Genomic DNA, 23,595 nt, shown 5'->3' with positions numbered 1-23,595 from the left:
CTCGTCAATGTACAGGAGGAGCCCATGAACACCAAATGCTGTAGATGAGGTCAGATGAGAACCTCTGTCTCACCTGGAAGAACTGCTTGGGTCCCTGGATGGAATTAGATGGACATTGCAGAAGTATTGTTGAACTATCGATAAATAGCCCACTGCTAAAAAATAGCCCTCTCTGACTATGAGATTGTGCCACAAATCATCGCCTGGTCCAACATTGAACTTGAGCCCAATCCCATACTCTTGTAACATCAGAGTACTTGCTCCGTCAGACCCATTCCCACACATCCAGCTCCAACATATTTGATGTCCATCTAACTCCATCATAACACTCTCTTCCCCAATGCCTTTGCAGCACTTCCCTCCCCAGCCCATCCCATTACTGCTTCTGGCATTCCCCTGACCCATCCCAGGCCTCATTACTGCATTCACTGCCTGTCGTGGTCTATCACACAATTCCACAAGTTCACAAGTTCTTGGAGTAGAATTAGGCCATTTGACCCATCAATTCTACTCCGCCATTCAATCATGGCTGATCTCTACCTCCTAATCCCATTTTCCTGCCTTCGCCCCATAACCCTTGACGCTGATTTTAATCAAGAATTTGTCTATCTCTGCCTTAAAAATATCCACTGACTTGGCCTCCACAGCCCTCTGTGGCAATGAGTTCCACAGATTAACTACCCACTGACTAAAGACGTTCCTCCTCACCTCCTTTCTAAAAGAGCGCCCTTTAATTCTGAGGCGATGACCTCTGGTCCTAGACTCTCCCACCACTGGAAACATCCTTTCCACATCCACTCTATCTATGCCTTTCATTATTCTGTAAGTTTCAATGAGGTCCCCCCTCAACCTTCTAAACTCCAGTGAGTAGAGGTCCAGTGCTGTCAAGCGCTCATCATCTACTTATCCACTCATTCCTGGAATCATTCTTGTAAACCTCCTCTGGATCCTCTCCAGAGCCAGCACATCCTTCCTCAGATATGGGGCCCAAATTTGCTCACAATACTCCAAATGCAGCCTGACCAGCGCCTTATAGAGCCTCAGCATTACATCTCTGTTTTTGTACTCCAGTCCTATTGGTATAAATGCTAGCATTGAGTTTGCCTTCCTTACTACCGATTCAACTTGCAAATTAGTTTTTTGGGAGTCCTGCACTTTGCTTTACACTGTATTTCATCTGCTACTTCTCTGTCCACTCTCCTAACCTGTCCAAGTCCTTCTGCAGAGTCCTTACTTCCTCTACACTGCCTGCCTCTCCACCTACCTTAGCATCATCTGCAAACTTGGTCACAAAGCCTTCAATCCCCTTATCCAAATCATTAATATACAACGTGAAGAGAAGCAGCCCCAGCACTGAGCCCTGCAGAACTCCGCTAGTCACTGGCAGCCAACCTGAAAAAGCGCATTTTATTGCAACTTTGCCTTTTGCTACCCAGCCAACCCACTATACATACTAGTATCTGCCCTTTAATACCATGGGCTCTCATCCTCCCTAGCAGCCTGACGTGCGACACCTTATCGAAGGCCTTCTGAAAATCTAGGTAAACATCATCTACAGCCTCCCCTCGGTCTATCCTGCAATTTACTTCCTCAAAGAACTCCAGCAAATTCGTCAGGCAAGATCTTCCCTTAACAAAACCATGCTGACCGGCCTATTTTATCGTGAACTTCTAAGTACTGCGTGATCTCTTCCTTTATAATTGACTCTAAAATCATACCTACCACCGAAGTCAGGCTAACTGGCCTATAGTTTCCGCTCTTCTGCTTCGTACCCTTCTCGTCCAGCAAGGTAATATTTGCAATTTTCCAATCATCAGGAACCATTTGTAGCACAGTCTCATTGGGTTGCTCTGCAGTTCAAGGGCCAAAGTCTCAATTTGTCCCTCTTCCCAGAATCAACCGCTTAGATCACACATATTTATTCTGTTTCTTGCATTCGCTTTGGCTCGTGGAGAGATCTTTATAAGAACACTGAGACATTTCCTTTTGGTCGGCATGTGAGCCAAGCAAACAGTAATGGCTAAATTAAAATGTATTTCTTCAGAGTAACACTTCAGTGCATTTTAAATTTTAGAAATGGGTCCTCTGCAAAAGATTGCACACCACTGATCTAGAAATTATCAGATTTTAATCCTATTATTATAGAAATAGGGGGCTATGTGTATTACACCTCTTAATATATAGTGTTTGCAAAAAAAATATTTGGGTTTCAGATCTCAGACCTAATCAATCCATATCCTCTTTCAAGGCTTTCCATTACTTGTTTATGGTTTAAGAGTTGAAGAATCATAGAGGGATACAGCACAGAGACAGACCCTTTGGCCAACTGATCTGTGCCAACCATCTGGTGCCCATTTTACACTAATCCCATCCTAAACCACTTTATTCTCCCACAAGGGATGTGGAACAAATCCACAACACCCAGAAGAAACCTTCACAGCAAGAACTTGTAAACTCTACGCAGACGGTACTGGAGATCAGGATTGAATTCAAATTGCTGGAGCTGAGGAAGCAGCTCGATTCACTGTGCCAGTCTGCCACTGCGCCACTGTGCCACCCACCTTTGCCAAGTTATCTGAACCAGACCCTTTCACAATTTACTGAAACCTTCCCTCCTCCAGCTGAGTTGTACATGTATTGTCTTTTTATCTCAGGAATTCTGCTCTCTGTTTTAACTTTCTGTTATTGAAAGTGCGGATTAGGATAATTGAAGGCACCTACTTCTGGTGCCAGTCTGCAAATTGTCCCCATATTTGCCATCTACCTCGTTTCCTCTAATTTGAAGTTTATAGTGTACAACCAGCAGGATAAAGGCTCCATTATTGTTCCTTTCATTCGAACCAACCACTAAATATCTTTCCAATGATGTAACAGTTCCTTTAACCAATAGTCCAATTTTATTTCCCCATCTTTCCTGAATACAGGTCCTTCCTGGTCATGAGCACTTATGTTCAACCTGTAGATACAAACAAGCATCTGGGAGACTGGCCGGATGGATTTGCTGACTATTGCTAGGCTATGGGCATCAATTTGATTAGTACAAATGTCAGAGGTTATGGGGAGAATGGGGTTAAGAGGGGAAAATAGATCAGCCATGATTGAATGGCGAAGTAGACTTAATGGGCTGAATGGCATAATTCAACTCCTATCACTTATGACCTGATGATCTGCAAACTTGGTTGAATGGTTATCTGAATGGTTGTTAAATGCCTAGGTTTAACTTCACATTGCCCTCGGTTTGCCTATGTTTTTATTTAAATACTAGACCAAGTGGGACCCGTTAGGTCCCTGTCACACAGGAGCCTGGTCCCCCAACGCACCCCGTTCCCCAACGCAATATTCCACCACTCACCCATTCCCCCAATGCAACCCGTTCCCCCCAACGCAAATATTTCACCACTGCGGGGGGGGGGGGGGGGGGGGGGGGGCTGGTGGGAGGGGGCAGCATGCGGCGTCACACGCACTAACCACCCCCACACACACACTAACTACCCCCCCCCGCACACACGCTAACTACCCCCCTTGATATTATATGAATATTATTAATTTGCTCCTTTTACCCCATAACCGTCCTATCCACTGACGCATAGCCCCCAACTCGCAGACGTGTCTAGGGAGGAGGGGGGGGGGGGGGGGGGGGGGGTAGAGAGTGAGGGCAGAGAGAGAATGGGGAGAGACAGAAAGAGAGAGGCAGAGGCAGAAGGGCAAGAGACAGAAGGAGAGGGGGTGGAAGGGAGGAGGAGAGGGAGGGTAGGGGAGGAGGGGAAAGAGAGAAGGGAGGAGAGAGAGAGGGGAGGAGAAAGAGGGGGGATGGAGAGGGAGAGATGGGGCTGAGAGGGGGGAGGGGTAGGGTAGGGGTGGAGGGGAGAAGGGGGTTTAGGGGAGGGAGGGCAGGGGGGGTGTGGGAGAGGGAGGGGGGAGAGAGAGAGAGAGGGAGGGGAGAGAGAGGGAGAGAGAGGGATGAGAGGGGGAGAGGGAGAGGGCGAGAGGGGGAGAGAGAGAGAGTGAGAGTGGGGGAGAGAGGGAGAGGGGGGAAGAGAGGGAGAGGGGGGAGAGAGGGAGAGGGGGGAGAGAGAGAATGGGGAGGGAGAGAGGGAGAGGGGGGAGAGAGAGAATGGGGAGGGAGAGAGGGAGAGAGAGAGAGGAGTGGGGCAGGGCGGCAGGTCCCCGAGATAGCCCGGAGCGATCCGAAGAGCTATAGGCTCTTTACTAAGGACTGCCAAAAGCTTCCGCCAGCATTATGTAAATATTTCCCCGTTTCGGCGTCTGGTTTTCGAGGAGATACGTTTCACAGGAAAAATGACGCACGCACGCACGCACGCACGCAGGCACTCACGCACGCACGCACGCACGCACACACACTTGTTGATTGTAACTGGGATGGCTTCAATGGTGGTTTATTGGTGTGAATTGTTAGATCCATCATATGACTCCAAATCTCCTCATCATCACCATCACCAGTCACAAATTAAAATTGATGATATTTAAAGTGAAGAATAATAGGCTGCAAGTAATTTCTCTAATGTATATAAAAGTGTGTCTGCTCCTTGTTCAAAATAACTTTCCCTGAGATGAAAGAGATCTGATGAACAATATGCATAACTAATTGTCATCATCGTGCAGACCCACCTGCTCCAGTTCCAGTGAATTTTGCATCATCTGGGAATTCAACTGAGGTAAATCTTTCAGGTGCATCAAAAAATTCATCCTCAGAACTGCTGTCTCGAAAGCCAGGGGGAGGGTCCAGAATAGGGATGTTTAGAAACTCACCGGATGCATCCCCATCATCAACTGGGGAAGGAATGGGTGGTAACTCTGTGGCCATATTGTGGTATGTCAAATTCCAAAATATGTTCCCTTGTATGGTGCTCCCATCCACATCTTCGGCACACTGATCCCAGCTTTCTGCAGTGGAATGATCCTTACTTGGACTGAGGTCGGTTGAGTAACAAGTCACCAATTCCTTCATATCAGTTTTGTCACACTCAGAGGTCTGAGTGGAGGTCAAAGATTCAATTGAAAGCTGAGGAAAGCTGGTTTTAGATTGCAATGTACAATGCTTCTTCATAACTGGCTCACTTTCACTCTCGGCAGTCGCAGAATCTTTATCATCCTCTTCGGACAAGTCATCGTACGAATGCAGACCTGATATGCTGCTCGTTGAAGTCTCCATCTGCAATTCTTCCAGAGAGTCAGCAGAACAGCTTGTTTCACAAGTGTCACCTCCCTGACTTGTTTCATCATTAAGGTCTGATCCTATACTGCAACTGGTCTCTTCCAGGACATCCTCCCGCATGTAATCACTGTCGGTAGCCTCACTTTCCGAGTTCTTGGCATCTTCATCTTCTTCATTCAGCGACTGTGTGAACCCATTTCTTAGTCTGTGGACAGATGTGTCCACCGATGTGTCAATGTCTGATGATGACTCTGAATCGCTCAGTCCTCGTGTCTCATCACCTGCAAGTGACACAGTTACATCTCGTGTTAAAGAGAGAAGATACCAGCAAATACTATTGATAATAAAAGTGCAACAATATAAAAAAGCAGCCATTAGTGTCTGAGAGTGTCTTCTCCTGGTGGTTTACAAAACAAAGGTGGGATCCAGCAGAGCAGCCAATTTGGGAGAGGCTGTGTTTTGCGGTTGCTGTGGTCGAGAGTAAGTGCTGAGAATTGCCTCGAGCAGTTTCAGTGAAAAAGCTGAGCGGAGGTAAAAGGTATAAGCTAAACATAAAAGCTGGAGTAACTCAGCGGGACAGGCAGCATCTCTGGAGAGAAGGAATGGGTGACGTTTCGGGTCGAGACCCTTCTTCAAACCTGAAACATTCCTTCTCTCCAGAGATGCTGCCTGTCCTGCTGAGTTACTCCAGTTTTTTGTGTATATCTTCGATTTAAACCAGCATCTGCAGTTCCTTCCTACACGTAACATAAGGTGATGTTTTTCCCCCCAATACCTCTATAGTCAGTGCAGCAGGGATGAGAGTTCAGGAAGTGGTGTGCTCCTCCTGCAGGATGTGGGAAATCAGGTGTCCCTGTGGACTACGTCTGTGGGAAGCAAAGATCTTATAGCTCCGCTATAAGATCTTTGGTGGGAAGTGCATTCAACTGCACCTCCTGACTCACCGCATGTAGGAGTTGGAGCTGGACGTACAAGGGGGATACTGAGGGCTTCATAGTTAAAGGCTATAATAAGGTGGCCATGTGGTGCAGGTAGAAATAGCCAGGAGATTGCCAGGAAAGGGAGTAGGCAGATAGTGTAGGAATCCACTGTGGCCATTGCCTTCAAAAACAGGCATACTCTTTTGGATATCATTAGACAGCAGAGAGCAGCAGCAGCAGTGACACTTAGTCTGGCCCTGAGGCACAGCAGGGAAGGGGGAAGTCAGTCAGACCCGTTGTGGCAGGACAGTCATTAGGGGGACAGACAGGAGATTCTGTGGTGGCAAAATGGACTGCAGGATGGTGTGTAGCCTCCCTGGTGCCACGGTTCAGGATGTCTCCGAGCAGCTGCAGAACATTCTCAAGGGGGAGGGGAAGCAGTCAGAAGTAATTGTGTTCTGTGGTCGATCTGACCCTGAGGCACAGCAGCAGGGAAGGATGACAGGGAAGTGACATGTGAAAAATGACATAGGTAAGAAAAGGGGTGAGATACTAGTGAATCTAGGAACAGTGAGTAGGAAGAAGGTTAAAAAGCAGGACCACAGTGGTAGTGATCTCTAGATTACTCCCAGTGCCACATGCTAGTGAGGGTAGGAAGACAGTACAGATCAATGCTTGGCTGAGGAGTTGATGCAGGGGGCACAGATTCAGATTTTTGGACTGTTGGAATCTCTTCTGATGTAGAGGTGACCTGTATAAGAGGGATGGTTTCGCAACTGAACTGAAGGGGGTCAAAATTCCTGGCAGACTAGGTTTGCAACTGCTACTGGTGAGGATTTAAATTAGATTGTCTGGGTGGGGGGAGGAATACAGTGGAGTACTGATGTATATGTGAGGTTGGAAGTTGGTACAGAAGTCAATAAAAGCAAGTTCAGGAGATGGGATAGGCAGACACACAGCAGGGAGTGAATAAGAATTGTTGAATTAAATTGCATTTATGTCAATGTGAGCGGCATGATGTGCAAGGCGGATGAACTCAGGGCATGGATAGGTACGTGTGACGGGACGTTAGAGACGTTACGGAAACATAACAGGAGTGGCATCAATATTCCATGGTTCAGCTGTTACAGCCGAGATAGAGGTGGGGGTAAAAGAGGAGGGGGAGTTGCTTTACTGATTAAGGAGAATGTCACAGCAGTAGTCCAAGATGGCATCCAGTGAGGCTATGTTGGTGGAGCAGATTAATAAAAAGGGGATGATCACCTTGTTGGAATTATATTAGGCATAATCCTATATTTCCCAAATAGAGCGGGGAATTACAGCAAAAATACACCCTTCAGTGCAGCTTGCCCATGCTGATCATGTGCCCCATCTACACTAGTTGCAACTGCCCTACACTTGCCACATATCCCTCTAAACTGTTCATGGTCATGCACCTGTCCAATGTCTTATAAATCTTGTTATAGTTTCTGCCTCAACTACCTCATCTGGAAGCTCATTCCATATGCCCACCACCCACTTGAGTGAAAAAGGTGCCCCTCAGATTCCTATGAAATATTTCCCCTTTCACCTTAAACCTATGCTCTTGATTCCCCTACTCTGGGTAAAAAAGTGTGCAGCAAGCCTAATTATATTCACCTCATGATCTTATATACCTCTATAAGACCACCTCTATAAGACCACCTCTCATCCAAGGAATACCGCCCTAGCCTGCCCAATCTCTCCCAGAAACTCAGGCCCTCGACAGTAACACGTGTAAACTTCCATACTCAATTCCCTGACTGATAACAGGCAGCGAGCCAAAAGCCTTCTTCACCACCCTTTCTACCTGTCACCCCTCAGGTAACCATGTTGTAAAGCAGAGGGACCCAGGAGTACAATTACATAGTTCCCTGAAAGTGGCATGGCAGGTGGATGGATTGTGAAAAAGGCTTTTGGCCCCTTTCCCATCATCAGTCAGGAAATTAAGTATAGAAGTTGGGATGTTGTATTATAATTGTATAAGACATTGGTGAGGCTGCACTTGAAGAATTGTGTTCACTCTGCATTAAGATGGCATTAAGCTGGAAATAATTTAGAGAAGATTTATGAGCACATGGGCCGAAACTTTAGGGAGAGGTTGGTCAAGGTGGACTTTATCCTTTGGAGTATTGGAGGGTGAAAGGTGATCTTATAGAGGTGTATAAGGTAATGAGGGGAATACATAAGGTCATTTAAAAAAGTTTTTTCCCAAAGTAGGGGAATCAAGGTCTAAAGGTATAGGTTTAAGTTGAGAGGCAAAGATTTAATAAGAACCTGGGACAACTTTCTCCATACAGAAGCTGATGGATATATGCAACTAGTTGCCAGAGAAAGTAATTGAGGCATGTACAATAACATTTATAACACATTTAAACAGGTGCACAGATATGAAAGGTTTAGAGGCAAATGGTCCAAATGTTGGTAAAGGGGATAGGTTTAGATGGGGCATCTTGGTTAGCATGGACAAGATGGGCCAATGTCCTGTTTCAGTGCTGTGATACTCCAATTACAATTAATGTTTGCACCTTTTTTTATTTTATATTATTAGTTGAAAATGAATAATGATTATTTCAGGAACACAAGTCATGTTGTTTAGTAGGATTTAGTCTGAAGAATCACTCAAGACTCGGGTTTAGCTGAGAACGCATGAATGATTTTGTCGGATCGCGGCGTGCACAACATCAACAACTTCATGCCAATCTGATTCATTTCTTGTCCCAGGCAAATATATCACGAGCTAGTTAAAGGAACTAAACACATTTTTAATAAAATATTAAATATTAAAATTCCACACAAAGTGGAAGGTAATTTAATTTTTAACAAATATTTGAAAGGTTTCTGCAAGATTCTTTCTTCAAGCTCTTAGAGCTGCAACAATATTTCCTAAGTGTACATCACAAAACCCATGTCACAATCTGGAGCACTGAGAATGATTTATCAGCAATTGACATTCACATCATTGGCACTGAATTCAGGCTGAACAAGCCCATTAGAAAATGCTCACTAGGTCAGAGTGACTCATGTTACTCAATTTTACTTCAGCTTGCAACATATTCATTATAGCATGAGTTTACTTTCCATTGGAATTCACTGTAAAGAGGTAATTGCTGAGCCTGATACCAAGGGAGTACAGAGTCACATAAATGGAATTAGCTGCCAGAGGAAATGGAAGAAGCAGGTACAATTATAATGTTTAAAAGACATTTAGACTGGCTTGTGGATGGGAATGGGTTAGAGGCATAGCAATCGAATGGGACTGGCTCAGGAAGGCACCCCGTTTGGTATAGACATGTTGAACCTTGGGGCATGTTTCCGTGGTGCATAATTCTATGACACACACTCTGCAGATCTAATCTCCAATACACTGACTATAATGCACTCTTATACACTGATTGCAATATCTACAAGACTTAATACTGGAACACTCGGAGAAAACCCACGCACTCACGGGGAGAACGTACAAACTGCATACAGACAGCACCCATAGTCTGGATCGAACCTGGGTCTCTGGCACGGTATGGCAGCAACTTTACCGCTGCACCATTGTGCTGCCCGACTGAAACAATTTGGGATATTTTGAAACATTATATGCATGTAGATTGGTGTTCCTTGACTGTCTGCTTTGATTCCTCCCATATATCTGTCTCTCTTAAGTGACTCGATCTGGAGTGATCCATCCTTCGGGTAATTCTGTGTGCTTGAAGCTGGTTAGTGATTACTGGGAAACTAATTACACACCACGAACATAAGAACAATGCCAGAGCATGTGCAATAGACATCCCATGTGCAGACATCCCATGCTCATTAAAATAGTGGATGCATTGATCGATATCTTTGAAAGTTCTTTGGGATCTGGAACAATTCCTACAGATTGACGGTGGGAAATGTAACCTCACGATTTAAAAATAGAAGAGAAATAAAATAAGACCATAGACCATAGGTAATCCTAATATTACCCATGAGGAAAATCTTGGAATCTTCAGTAGCTTGGAAAGCATTTATATGATTGGACAAATTCAGAATGTACTATGAAAGGGTAAACCTGCTTAACAAATCTGCTGGAGGTTTTTGAGTTGTGTAGTTGAATGAATAAAAGGAAGATCCAGTGGACATAGAAGGGGCTATTTTAAGGCTTTTGATAAGGTCTCATATTTGAAGTTAGAAAAGGTGAGTTTGCAGGATTGATGTAATATATAAACATGAACTGAGAAATTGTTGGTAGACACTTTCCTCATATATAAAATAAAATGGGTGGCAAGTTAGAATTGCTGCCCTACAGCGCCAGAGACCTGGGTTCGAATCTGACCACGGGTGCTGTCTGTACGGAGTTTGTACGTTCTCTCCGTGACCACATGGGTTTATTTCAGGTGCTCCGTTTTCCTCCCACATTCCAAAGACGTGCAGATTTGTAGGCTAATTGGCTTCTGTAAATTGCACCTGGAGTGTAGGATAGAACTGGTGTACGGGTGGTCTGCATGGACTTATTGGGGAGAAGGGTTTGTTTCCATGCTTTATCCTTAAATTAAACTAAACAGGAAACATGAGAATAGGAATAAATGAGTATTTTTCTGGGTGGCAGTCAGTGACTAATAGAATGCACCAGGGATTAATGCTTGGATCCCATAAATTCACATGCATATCAATGATTTGGATGATAGAACAAAATGTAACATCTCCAAGTTTTACAGACGACATTGAGCTGGGAGTAATGTAGGCTGGGAGGAGGATGTTAAAAGGCTCCTATGTTTTGGACAAGTTAGGTGAGTGAACAATTGCACGATAGATGCAGTTTAATGTGGACAGACATTATCAGAAAGTCATATTATTATCTGAATGGTGATAGATTGATAAAACGGAAGATGCAAAGAGACAGTCGTCACTAAAAGCAAGCATGTAGCGGATCAAGCAGTAGAAAGGCACTTGGCATGTGGGCTTTCATTGCAAAATAATTTGAATACAAGAGCTTTATGTGCAAGTTTGAACTCCTTATTTGAGGAAGAATGTTTTTGCCATGGAGGGAGTGTAATGAAAATGTACTAAATGTAATCCTAAAATGGGAAGACGGATATATTAGGAGAGGTTAGGTTCGTTAGATCTATATTCATTGAAGTAAAGAAGAATGAAAGGGGATCTCATGGAACCTGGGCGAACAGGACAAAGTAATAGAGATACAAGGAGAAGAGTCCAGAACCTGGACTCACACCCTAAGGAGACAGCAGGAAAAGAATACTGATAAGCCATAATCAACAGTGGAGTAGGTCCTCATGTTTTCGGTAAATTGAATGGATTAAAGGCCGATAAATCCCCAGGGCCAGATAAGTTGCATCTCAGAGTACTTAAGGAAGTAGCCGCAGAAATAATGGATGAATTAGTGATAATTTTTCAAAACTCTTTAGATTCTGGAGTAGTTCCTGAGGACTGGAGGGTAGCTAATGTAACCCCACTTTTTAAAAGGAAGGGAGAGAGAAAACGGAGAATTACAGATCAGTTAGTCTAACATCGGTGGTGGGGAAAATTCTGGAGTCAGTTATTAAAGATGGGATAGCAGCACATTTGGAAAGTGGTGATTTCAGTGGACAAAGTCAGCATGGATTTATGAAGGGTAAATCATGTCTGACGAATCTTATAGAATTTTTCGAGGATGTAACTAGTAGCGTGGATAAGGGAGAACCAGTGGATGTGTTATATCTGGACTCTCAGAAGGCTTTCGACAAGGTCCCACATAAGAGATTAGTATACAAACTTAAAGCACGCGGTATTGGGGGTTCAGTATTGATGTGGATAGAGAACTGGCTGGCAGACGGGAAGCAAAGAGTAGGTGTAAATGGGTCCTTTTCAGAATGGCAGGCAGTGACTAGTGGGGTACCGCAAGGCTCAGTGCTGGGACCCCAGCTATTTACAATATATATTAATGATCTGGATGAGGGAATTCAATGCAACATCTCCAAGTTTGCGGATGACACGAAGCTGGGGGGCAGTGTTAGCTGTGAGGAGGATGCTAGGAGGCTGCAAGGTGACTTGGATAGGTTGGGTGAGTGGGCAAATGCATGGCAGATGCAGTATAATGTGGATAAATGTGAGGTTATCCACTTTGGTGGCAAAAACAGAAAAGTAGACTATTATCTGAATGGTGGCCGATTAGGAAAAGGGGAGATGCAACGAGACCTGGGTGTCATGGTACACCAGTCATTGAAAGTAGGAATGCAGGTGCAGCAGGCAGTGAAGAAAGCAAATGGTATGTTAGCATTCATAGCAAAAGGATTTGAGTATAAGAGCAGGGAGGTTCTACTGCAGTTGTACAGGGTCTTGGTGAGACCACACCTGGAGTATTGCGTACAGTTTTGGTCTCCTAATCTGAGGAAAGACATTCTTACCAGAGAGGGAGTACAGAGAAGGTTCACCAGACTGATTCCTGGGATGGCAGGACTTTCATATGAAGAAAGACTGGATAGACTCGGCTTGTACACGCTAGAATTCAGAAGATTGAGGGGGGATCTTATAGAAACTTACAAAATTGTTAAGGGGTTGGACAGGCTAGATGCAGGAAGATTATTCCCGATGTTGGGGAAGTCCAGAACTAGGGGTCACAGTTTAAGGATAAGAGGGAAGTCTTTTAGAACCGACATGAGAAAATCATTTTTTACACAGAGAGTGGTGAATCTGTGGAATTCTCTGCCACAGAAGGTAGTTGAGGCCAGTTCATTGGCTATATTTAAGAGGGAGTTAGATGTGGCCCTTGTGGCTAAAGGGATCAGGGGGTATGGAGAGAAAGCAGGGATGGGATACTGAGTTGGATGATCAGCCATGATCATATCGAATGGCGGTGCAGGCTCGAAGGGCCGAATGGCCTACTCCTGCACCTATTTTCTATGTTTCTATGTTTCTATGTTTCTAAGCTATGTATGGAAGTGGATAGGGAAACCTTATCTAATATTTTCCAATAAGGATCAAAGTGGGGTCGCAACCAAGCTGAGCCTCTGATACACAGTGATGACCTCCAGTAAAGCCAATTAGTGGACACAACGTTTTCAATTTTGAATGGTTCCACCAAACCCAATCCTAGATTATCTGGTTAATGATCTTCCAGCAGCACGACTTCAATGTAGAGCAAGAATCCTGATTGAAAACTGCCTTTCGAGCTGCCTGCAAACCAAACCTCTGCCCTGGAAGATATCAGCTAACTGAGCATAGATCCAGCAGGGAACCTCAGGTCTTGTGGACAAGATGGCTCTTATGCCATAGAAAGATGCCTTCATCAAGGCACTATCGGAACTAAGAACTCTAAATGCAATTTTCTTCCAACTTTCTTTCCCTGCTTTGAAAAAAACATAGATATTGTTGATATTGCAGAAGAAACTTGCACAAGACTTAATGAAATATATGACCAGCGAATCTGCTTTGTTTAGTAGATAAATATTTGCAAAACACCAGGAAAATATTTCTGCTCATCTTTCGGTACTTTGGATCGGGTCGGGTACTTTTGGCACCTAGTTCATCTTAATTCATCTAAATTTTGTTTTTAGTATGAATACGACCTTTGCACTCGTCCTTGTGCTCACACCTCCAAAACATTAACAAAGGGTCTTTTTTACTATACTTATCAAACACATATAGATATCCATTGTGTGTAAATTTTGGTCTGTTTCTCTTGCTCAAAATATTTTCAGCCATTTCTGTTAGGGGTTTTACTACAACTAACTTTAAAGTTTGCAAGACAAGCAGTATAACAGCTATCCAATATTAAGATAAATTAACTGATTACTGTTGTCTAAACAACCAATTAAGAAGAACTAGGTGATAAGTATATAACAGCTTGAATTCGATGAATTAGATGAATTAGCAAAGGATCGGCGCCTCCAAAGCGAAACGGCGCCGCCAAATGGTTCCATTCCACTTCGGATTCGTCTTCATTCAGGAGGACACAAACAATCTTCCCAATGTACTAGCCAGAGGATCTGGGGTGATGGAGGAACTGAAGGAAATCCACATTAGGCAGGAAATGGTGTTGGGTAGACTGATGGGACTAAAGGCTGATAAATCCCCAGGGCCTGATGGTCTGCATCCCAGGAGGTGGTGGCTCTAGAAATCGAGGACGCATTGGTGATCATTTTCCAATGTTCTATAGATTCAGGATCAGTTCCTGTGGATTGGAGGGTAGCTAATGTTATCCCACTTTTTATGAAAGGCGGGAGAGAGAAAACAGGGAATTATAGACCAATTAGCCTGACATCAGTGGTGGGGAAGATGCTGGAGTCAATCATAAAAGATGAAATAGCGGAACATTTGGATAGCAGTAACAGGATCGGTCCGAGTCAGCATGGATTTACGAAGGGGAAATCATGCTTGACTAATCTTCTGAAAGTTTTTGAGGATGTAACTGGGAAAATGGACAAGGGAGAGCCAGTGGATGTAGTGTACCTGGACTTTCAGAAGGCATTTGATAAGGTCCCACATAGGAGATTAGTTGGCAAAATTAGGGCACATGGTATTGGGGGTAGAGTGGGTCTACAGGGCCCTAGTGAGACCACACCTGGAGTATAGTGTGCAGTGTTGGTCTCCAAATTTGAGGAAGGACATTCATGCTTTTGAGGGAGTGCAGCGTACGTTCACAAAGTTAATTCCTGGCATGGCGGGACTGTCTGTCAAAAGCTGAGAGAATGAAGTGGCTGGGCTTGTATACTCTGCAATTTAGAAGGATGAAAGGAGATTTATTGAAACATATAAGATTATTAAGGGCTTGAACATGCTAGAGGCAGGAAACATGTTCCCGAAGTTGGGGGAGTCTACAGAACCAGGGGCCACAGTTTAAGAATAAGAGGCAAGCCATTTAGAACGGAGATGAGGAAACACGTTTTCACACAGAGAGTTGTGAATCTGTAGAATTCTCTGCCTCAGAGGGCGGAGGAGGCCGGTTCTCTGGAAACTTTCAAGAGAGAGCTAGATAGGGCTCTTGAAGATAGCGGAGTCAGGGGATATGGGAAGGCAGGAACGGGGTACTGATTGTGGATGATCAGCCATGATCACATTGAATGGCGGTGCTGGCTTGAAGGGCCGAATGGCCTACTTCTACGCCTATTGTGTATTTTCTAAAACGCACACTTCCAAATTCAGTGACAGTTTCTTCCCAGCTGTTATCAGGCAATTGAATCATGCTACCACAATCAGAGAGCGGTCCTGAACTTCTATCTACCTCATTGGTGACCCTCAGACTATCTTTGATTGGACTTTACTGGCTTTAGCTTGCACTAAATATTATTCCCTTATCACGTATTTCTACACAGTAAATGGCTCGATTGAAATCATGTATTGTTTTTCTGCTGACTCGATGGCATGCAACAAAAGTTTTTCACTGTACCTCGATACACGTAAAACAATAAACAAAATTGAACCGAACTACTGGCCTGTATGTATACGCTCAGTTTAGGCATTAATGCATATTTTACTGATTAGGACATGGAGCTACCACTCAGAAAACCTTACATTAATCAAGATAGTTCAAGGATAGGATCAGCCTTTCCATCCACTGTGAGAATCCTCAGATTTACAACGCTGGCAAATAATTCTATCTAGGACCAGTGACAATAATTAGGAAAAAGAATGACCAAAAATCAACAGGAATTCCTATTTACAAATAAGCAATAACCAAATCATTACCTTCCTCAGTGGTAAGCAGCTGACTTTGATAATTGCCAGGCCAGGTGAATATGGAGTCTCCAGAGTTCACATATAGCCTATGAGAGCCAGCGATGAAACATACAAGATCTTTAGCATGGTGAGATTCCAGTAACAATGTCAGGGACTGTGAACAGAAGTATACAGTCAGTATATTAGCACAGTCCAAATCTTTCACTGGCTAACTCATTCTAAGTAGGATTTAAATAATAATTTTATTGAAACAAGTGATTCACTAACTTATCTCATTAGTTAGATCTATCTTCTCACCTGCAGCTCAATATTCTTATATCACATAGGAAATCTAGTACAGTGATGAATAACATGACAATCCTATGGTGTCCTACAGACAATGCTAACTAGGAGAATGAAGAGAGGGATAAAAAAAAGACTGGATCAAAAGAGCAAATATAAAAGGAGATAGAAATCCTATTTGGGCGACACACTGACACAACTTGCAGTGCTGCTGCCTCCCAAGTCCGGCAATCTGTGTTCAATCCTGAGCCCCTAGTGCTTTCTGTGTGGAGTTTGTAAGTTCTACTTATTATCACCTGGAATTCCCTCGGTTGCCCCAGTTTCCTGCCTCAGCCCAAAGAGTGCAAGTTAGTAAATTAATTGAACACTGTAATTTTCTCTTAGTGTCTGCAAGTGAGTGTCGGAACCTGGTACAGTTGATGTGAATGTGAAGGGAATCAAATTGAATTAGAAGGGGAGTGGTGTACATAAATGCTCATTGATCAGTGTGGACTCAATGAGCTAAACGGTCTGTTTCCATGATCTATGAATCCATGACTGAATCATAAGTAAAAAAATCAATTTATGACAATTTATGTTTTTATTGGAATATTTATTTCCAATTCTGATATCTCACAAATCAAATAGCTACCTTTATTGACCCTTAGTATCTGCTGTCTGAAAAGCCTTGACCAGTGTGCCCGAGTTGTCTAAATATTGATTAAAGATGAAAACATAAGAGAAGTTTCTGCTCATTATCCGGCCAGTGAGAAATCTAGCTGGAGATATTGAGAGAAATCATACAACATTTTCCCATCATACCTCCATGACCATTTTTCCTTTCTCTAGGCTTAGTCATGGAGAACATATTGGTAAAACAGATAGGAACTTAGGATCATAGAAATAGGACTTGGAGTAAGCCAAGCATCCCTGCAAGCCTGTTATATCATTTAACAAGATCATGGCGCTACCATAAAAAACCCTTATTTTAATTTGGGGATTATGTTCAGCGTAGACATTGGTGGCCTCCTTGAAGTTCCTCACCACTGTCATCAGCAAATCTAGAAATGTTTCCTTACATTCCTTTGACTAAACCATCAATACAAATTATGAATAACTGGAGCCCACAATATCCCATTAATCATGGCCTGCTAACCTGAGGAGGATCTGTTTCTCTCTATTATTTATTTTCTAGCAGTTAACCAATTCAAATACGTTAATATCATACCCTTAATTGCATGTGTTCAAACGTTGTTTACCAAACTGCTGTCTGGAACCTCACTGAAAGACTCCTGAAAAACTAAATTCATCACACCCACAGCTTTCCTTTCATCTTCTTTATGAAATACATCTGCAAAGATCTCAATGGATTAGCCAAACATGATTCCTTTCCATAAATTCATGTTAACTGTTCGACCGTGCCATTATTTTCTATTTTTTTCATATCACATCCTTTATTGAGATGTCAACATTTTTGCATCTATGATGTCAAGTTAACAGGATGGTAGCTTCCTGTTTTCCCCTTCATTCTTAACTAGAGCAGTAACGTTTGATAAATAATTTCTTTGGGAGTTATGTAACTAGAATAAAGGTCAACAGAGACAATAAAAGCAGCCAAAAAGTACAAACAGTGGAAAGAGATGAGGTGAATGTAAAAATGCACAAGAATGGAAAAATAGGGACACAGTCTCTTTGAAACTCACTCCTAAATGGCTCTGTGATGGTTCAAGAAGGCAGCTTATCACTGTCCTCTCAAGGGCAGTTAGAGATGCTTACATGCCTTTAATGAATGAAGATAAGTTTAAATTAAGGCAGGTCTGAAAGAAATATGATAACATCTGGTACTAAGTGTTCGGCACGGACTTGGAGGGCAGAGAGGGTCTGTTTCGGTGCTGTAATTGTTATATGGTTTATATGGTTTATATGGTACTTCACATGACTAGCAGCTGATACCCAGCACCATACTCTGCTTTGGGTAGATAAACAAGAGAGGTGGATATGACACTTGATGGATAATATGCCAGCAAAAGGCAAATGCCATAGCAGAGTCAACTGAGCTCTTCAGTCTTGATTTGCCACGGGCATTCTGTCCCATTTCTTTAAATTACTCTGTCACTGCAATTTGGAACTGGCTGACTCTGGGAATTAGCAGAAGTAGGAAAAGCTAAAATTCTCACTCACTCACCCACTGCAACTAACATTTGTGAGCTATTGAATCCAGATGAATAATCTATTATCCCCACAGCAAGGGCATGTTAACCTCAGGAAAACTGCCAGAGCATTCTGCTGCATTCTGATTGCTAAAGAAAGATAAGGGAGGACTGTGCTTTTCATTCAACAAATTGTTAGATTGTTAGATCAGTCCCTTGCACTCAGCAATCTATCCTGCTGTTATTTCCTGTTTTTTGTTTGTTTATAATCCATCTAATTCCCCCATGATATTTTCTTATGGGTTGTATAGTTTAAACTGTGGGGAAGTCTCAATGTTTTCATGAGAAAATCTGTTGATTGAATTCTAACTCAACTTATCAGAATTTCACATCTGTTTGTAAAAGGCTGGGTTGAAAATACACAGGAAAGTTTGATAAAGGTTATTGCAGTTTGTCAGTGAATTATTCAGTCTTACTGAAGTATCTTACAGGGGAGTGCTGCCCCTACTACCTGTCGTGGGAATTCACTTTGCCTATTCTGACAGCAATCTACACTCCAGCCTTGTCACCCTTGATACACCCTTGTCCTCCAGGACTTGTTACCCTTCATATAGCAGATCAAGAGGCAACTGCTTGGCTAAAGGACTTTGCATTAGCTAAATAAATAAATAACTCCAGCCCCGACCGATGCTAAGATTGCACTTGAGGAACTATACATTGTCACCAATAGCCTTGAAACAAAGTACCCAGAGGCCTTGTTCTTCATAGCTGTGGGCTTCAATCAGGCTAACTTCACAAGCTGCTGCTGAAATACTATCTACCCGTCGCCTACTCAAACACCCTCGACTACCACTACACAACCATCACAAACGCATATTGCTCCATTCCCAGGCTGTACTTTGGTAAATCTGACCACTTGGCTGTGTTTCTACTTTATGCTTACAAGCAGAAATTGAAGTGGGAGGATCCAGCACAGAAAGTTGTGTTGTGCTGATCCAAGTAAAATAGTAGGTATGTTGCAAAGCCTACCTGAAGCGTCTTTGAAAATCTGCCGCTGCGGGTGTGCGCGATTTTGGCGCCGTTTAGAGGGGACGGGTTTAAAACGCGATTTTCTCTAGGCTGTTCAAATCGAAGATGTTCAGCCTAGTTAATTATTAACGAAAAATCGCTGGAAGACCCCGTCGCAAAAGCTATTATTAGGTTTAAAGGCCTTGAATAATAGTTATAGTAGTTTAAAAATCAATCTCTAAACCCGCGACCGCCAGCAACCGCAGGGTCTCATAAAGCAGATAGCAGAAGGTATGCTGCATATTTTTACATTAAAAAGGGCTTCTAAAGATCCCTTTATACAAAGTTTAATATTGCGAGTAGCTCAATTTGGGCCCATTATATCGCGCAGTATTTTTCTGGGCATTTGGGGCACAAATCTACCGCAATGTGAACGTTCTAAACCAGCGCGTTCCACAGGGACCCACTAGAAAGCTGATTTAAATGGACATTTATTTACAGCAATTGAACACTGAATTCCTTCCATTTGGCCTATAAATTAATGTAAATGAGATTTAAAAATCATGTTTTATTGTGAATTATTTGTGAATATTATTTGGACATTTAGGCTATTTAAAAATGTTAATCATTTATTAAGAAATGGATAGATGTTTAGATCTAGTAATTGAAGTCTGAAATTAGCTACAATTAGGTAACTAACTAATTATATGCTTTAATTTCAGGTCATCCAAGTAAGATTATTTTATATTTGTTTCAGAATGCTTCAATCTATGATAACTGAAAATTTCATTCAGTTCTCTTAATTTTTAAGAAAGTTATGGGCTTTTGACTGTTCACGATCACAACTTTTTTGTTATGTCCATAGAAAATCAATAGGGAACAAGATGCTAATTTCCAAGTATGAAAATGGCCATAACTTTTTAAATACTTGAGATATGAAAGTGAATTAGGTGTCAAATTAAACTTATTTTTATGCTTTATCTGATGGGATAAATTACAGACTTGATTTTTAAAATCTCAAAATTTTGTAACATTGCTAAAAATAGGAGTTCATTTACGACCAATCTTCTGTTCAAATATAGAATGCATATACTGTAGGTCCATATTCAAGGATTTTGCGGATAACCTAGATGAATTGGCCACTGGTGTCACAGACTTCATCCGCAAATGCGTAGAGGATTGTATACCAAAGAAGACGATATGTGTGTTCCCCAACCAGGAAGCATGGATGAACTGCAAGGTCCACTCCCAAGTGAAGTCAAATGATCCAAACGCTACAAGAAATCAATTTACGAGCTTCACTGAACTATTAAGGATGCCAAGATGGAATTCCAGACCGTTGGAGTCTCAAGGCAATGACAGGATACCCCTAGATTGTGGCAAGGTTCGCATGTTATAACGGGCCACGCTGTTTTTAAATATCTGGGAGTCCACATCTCTGAGGATATGACATGGACATCACACGCCGCAGCACTCGTGAGTAAGGCAAGGCAGCGCCTTTACCACCTCAGGCAATTGAGGAAATTCAGAGTATCTCCGAGGATCCTCCAGTGCTTCTACTCAGCGGCTGTGGAAAGCATCTTGTCCGGAAATATTACCATCTGGTTTGGGAATTGCTCTGCCCAGGACAAGAAGGCTCTGCAGAGAGTAGTGCGTTCGGCCGAATGCACTATGGGAACTTCACTCGCCCCCCTGCAGGAACTGTACATCAGGAGGTGCAACTCCAGAGCCAATAAAATCATGGGAGACCCCTTCCACCCCTGCAACGGACTGTTCCAGCTGCTATCGTCAGGCCAAACGCCTTCGTTGCCATGCTGTGAGAACGGAGAGGTTGAGAAGGAGTTTCTTCCCAGAGGCCATTAGGACTGTAAACTCCTATCTCACCAGGGACTAACTTTTACTGTACCACTCTACTGCTTTTTTTTTAATTGCTGTTTTTTTCCCTTTTTCCTTCCGCCCACAATATTTAATATGTAAAAGAATATGTGATCCTGTTCCATTCTGTTTGTAGTTTGTTTGGTTGTTTGTTTGTTTGTCTTTTTGCACAAAGTCCACGAGCATTGCCACTTTTCATTTCACTGCACATCTCTTATGTGTATGTGACGAATAAACTTGACTTGACTTGACTTGAATGAGTCCCTCACTGATGAGTTCAATGTACTCTATGTCCACTTTGAACTGAAGGTTGATGGAAAAACATCACCCACCCTACCAGTCACAAGTGTGCCTGTACCAACAGTTATTGTTGCAGACGTAAGATCGGCCTTCATGAGAGTGAATCCGTGGAAAGCAACTGGTCCTCCGGATGGAGTTGTTGAGGGTCCTCAGGACCTGTACAGGTCAGCTGGTAGAGGTATTCACAGACATCTTTAATCTCTTACTACTCCTTTCTGAAGTCCCCAACTGCTTCAAGAAGACCCCAATCATCCCAGTGGCCCTAACAGCCACCGCCATGCAGTGTTTCAAGAGAATGGTGATGGCGAACATTACCTGCAGCCTCCCAGCCAGCCTTGATCCATTACAATTAAGCAGGATGACAGTGAAACTAGTAGGGCGACCAGGGTGGGGGAGGGACAGAGAGAGAGGGAAGGCTAGGGTTGCTTGAAATGATAGAAATCAATATCATCCTGCTTAGTTTCACTATTCGTATCCCCTCGTTATCACCTTTTCCACAGCCAGCAATGGACCATTGTGGGCTCCACCTTTCCTTGATCATCGGTGCTGACTTTGATTTGTAGAGTTTCCCTCTCCCCTGACTCTCAGTCTGTAAAAGGGTCTCGACCCAAAATGACACCTATTCCTTTTCTTCAGAGATGCTGCTTAACCCGCTGAGTTACTCCAGCATTTTTGTGTCTATCTTCAGTGTAAACACGATCTGCAGTTTCTTTTTACACACTCGATCCACTGCAGTTTGCTTAGCATTGCAACAGGTTCATGGCAAACGCCCTAAACTCATCTCTGGACACTTAGATAACAAGAACTCCTATATTAGACTCTGCCTTCAAACTGTAATCCCATCCAAACTCCTCTCCAAACTCCTGGATTTTGGAATCAGCTCCCCCCTTCTCACTAGAGATCCTCAACGTTCTAACTTGTAGTCCCCTGCTATACTCCCTGTACACTCACTCATGGCCGTACAGCCAAACTCCATCTACAAGTTTGCAGATAACATCACTGTGGTAAGCCGGATCATGAACAATGATGAGACTTTGTACAGGAAGGAAGTAAAGAACTAAGTCACACAATTTCAGGACAACAACCTCTCCTTCAATGTCAGCAAAACAAGGATCTAGTTATCAACTTCAGGAAGCGTGATGAAGAACATGCCCCAATCAGCAACGATGGTGCTGCAGACGATGAGAGCATCATGTTCCTTGGTGTTAATATTACAATTGATCTGCCGTGGACGAACCACATTGATGCGACAGCCAAGATGATAGACTTTGGCTCTACTTCCGTAAGAGACCAAGGAAATCTGGCATGTCTCCAATGACACATACAAACTTCTACAGATGCATCACAGATAGCAAGCTGCCAGGTTGCATCACAGCTTGGTTTAGGAATAGCTCTGCCCAAGACCGCAAGAAATTGCAGAGATTGTGGATGTAGCCCAGTCCATCACACTGACCAGACTCCCCACCATTGACTCCATCTACACTTCATGATGGCTCTGAAAAGCAGCCAGTATAATCAAAGACTTGACCCATCCCAGTCACTCTTTCTTCTCCCTGCTCCCATCCAGAAGAGAGTATAGAAGCGTGAAAGTACCCACCACCGGATTCAGGAACAGATCTTTCCCCTCTGTTATCTGTTCTATAAGCCAGGATACTGTCCAATTCATCTCCACTCCCTTGCGGATATTGGACTTTGTCTATAGAACTGATGCATTACAATGAAGAGAACTACTGTAAACTCTGCACTCTGTCTCTTCCCCTTCGCTCTACCTATTGTACTTAAGTTTGACGATTATATTTATGTATAGTATTATCTGATCGGTTAGCATCGAAAAGACAACTTTTCATTGTACCTCAGTATATGTGACAATAATAAACCTAAAGTTAAACCTATGTGCCACACATGCCTGAACATCTTGCCTCGTAGACAGAAGTTCCTGCACAATTTGCAGACTCTCACTGTGCACAAGATTACTGCAGCAATTTTTGACATTATAATAGCAACTACAGTAAACCCTCGTTTTTATAGTAAACCCTCTTTATAATGGATTTCCGTTATAGCAGACGGACCTATCGACCTTCACCGCCAGTCACAGTGCCACCCTGACGTCTGCCAGCACAGACTGTTAATGTCACCCCTGGCCCACACTCCCGCCCTGGCTGCTTACAAGCTAGACCTTCTGCCGCCACCACCAGCCCACACCTTCCTCGGCCACTTCCAGGCTGTGCATGCCACCACC

General features: G+C 43.2%; 1 protein-coding gene across 1 annotated transcript in view; it reads right to left on the bottom strand.

Annotated features, from left to right (window-relative positions):
- The window catches only part of frmpd1 (FERM and PDZ domain containing 1), a 132,107-nt gene that overhangs the window by 9,778 nt on the left and 98,734 nt on the right, over positions 1-23,595 (bottom strand). Inside the window, exons 14-15 of the mRNA XM_033017891.1 lie at positions 15,772-15,916; positions 4,771-5,457 (exon numbers count right to left, since the gene is read on the bottom strand). Coding sequence (XP_032873782.1) covers positions 4,771-5,457; positions 15,772-15,916 — 832 coding nt within the window. The remainder of the gene's footprint in view (positions 1-4,770; positions 5,458-15,771; positions 15,917-23,595) is intronic.

Source organism: Amblyraja radiata, chromosome 3 (genome assembly GCF_010909765.2).
Source record: "Amblyraja radiata isolate CabotCenter1 chromosome 3, sAmbRad1.1.pri, whole genome shotgun sequence".
Classification (NCBI taxonomy): Eukaryota; Metazoa; Chordata; class Chondrichthyes; order Rajiformes; family Rajidae; genus Amblyraja; species Amblyraja radiata.
Note: the sequence above shows the minus strand (reverse complement) of the source record. Positions and strands in the feature narration are given on the sequence as shown.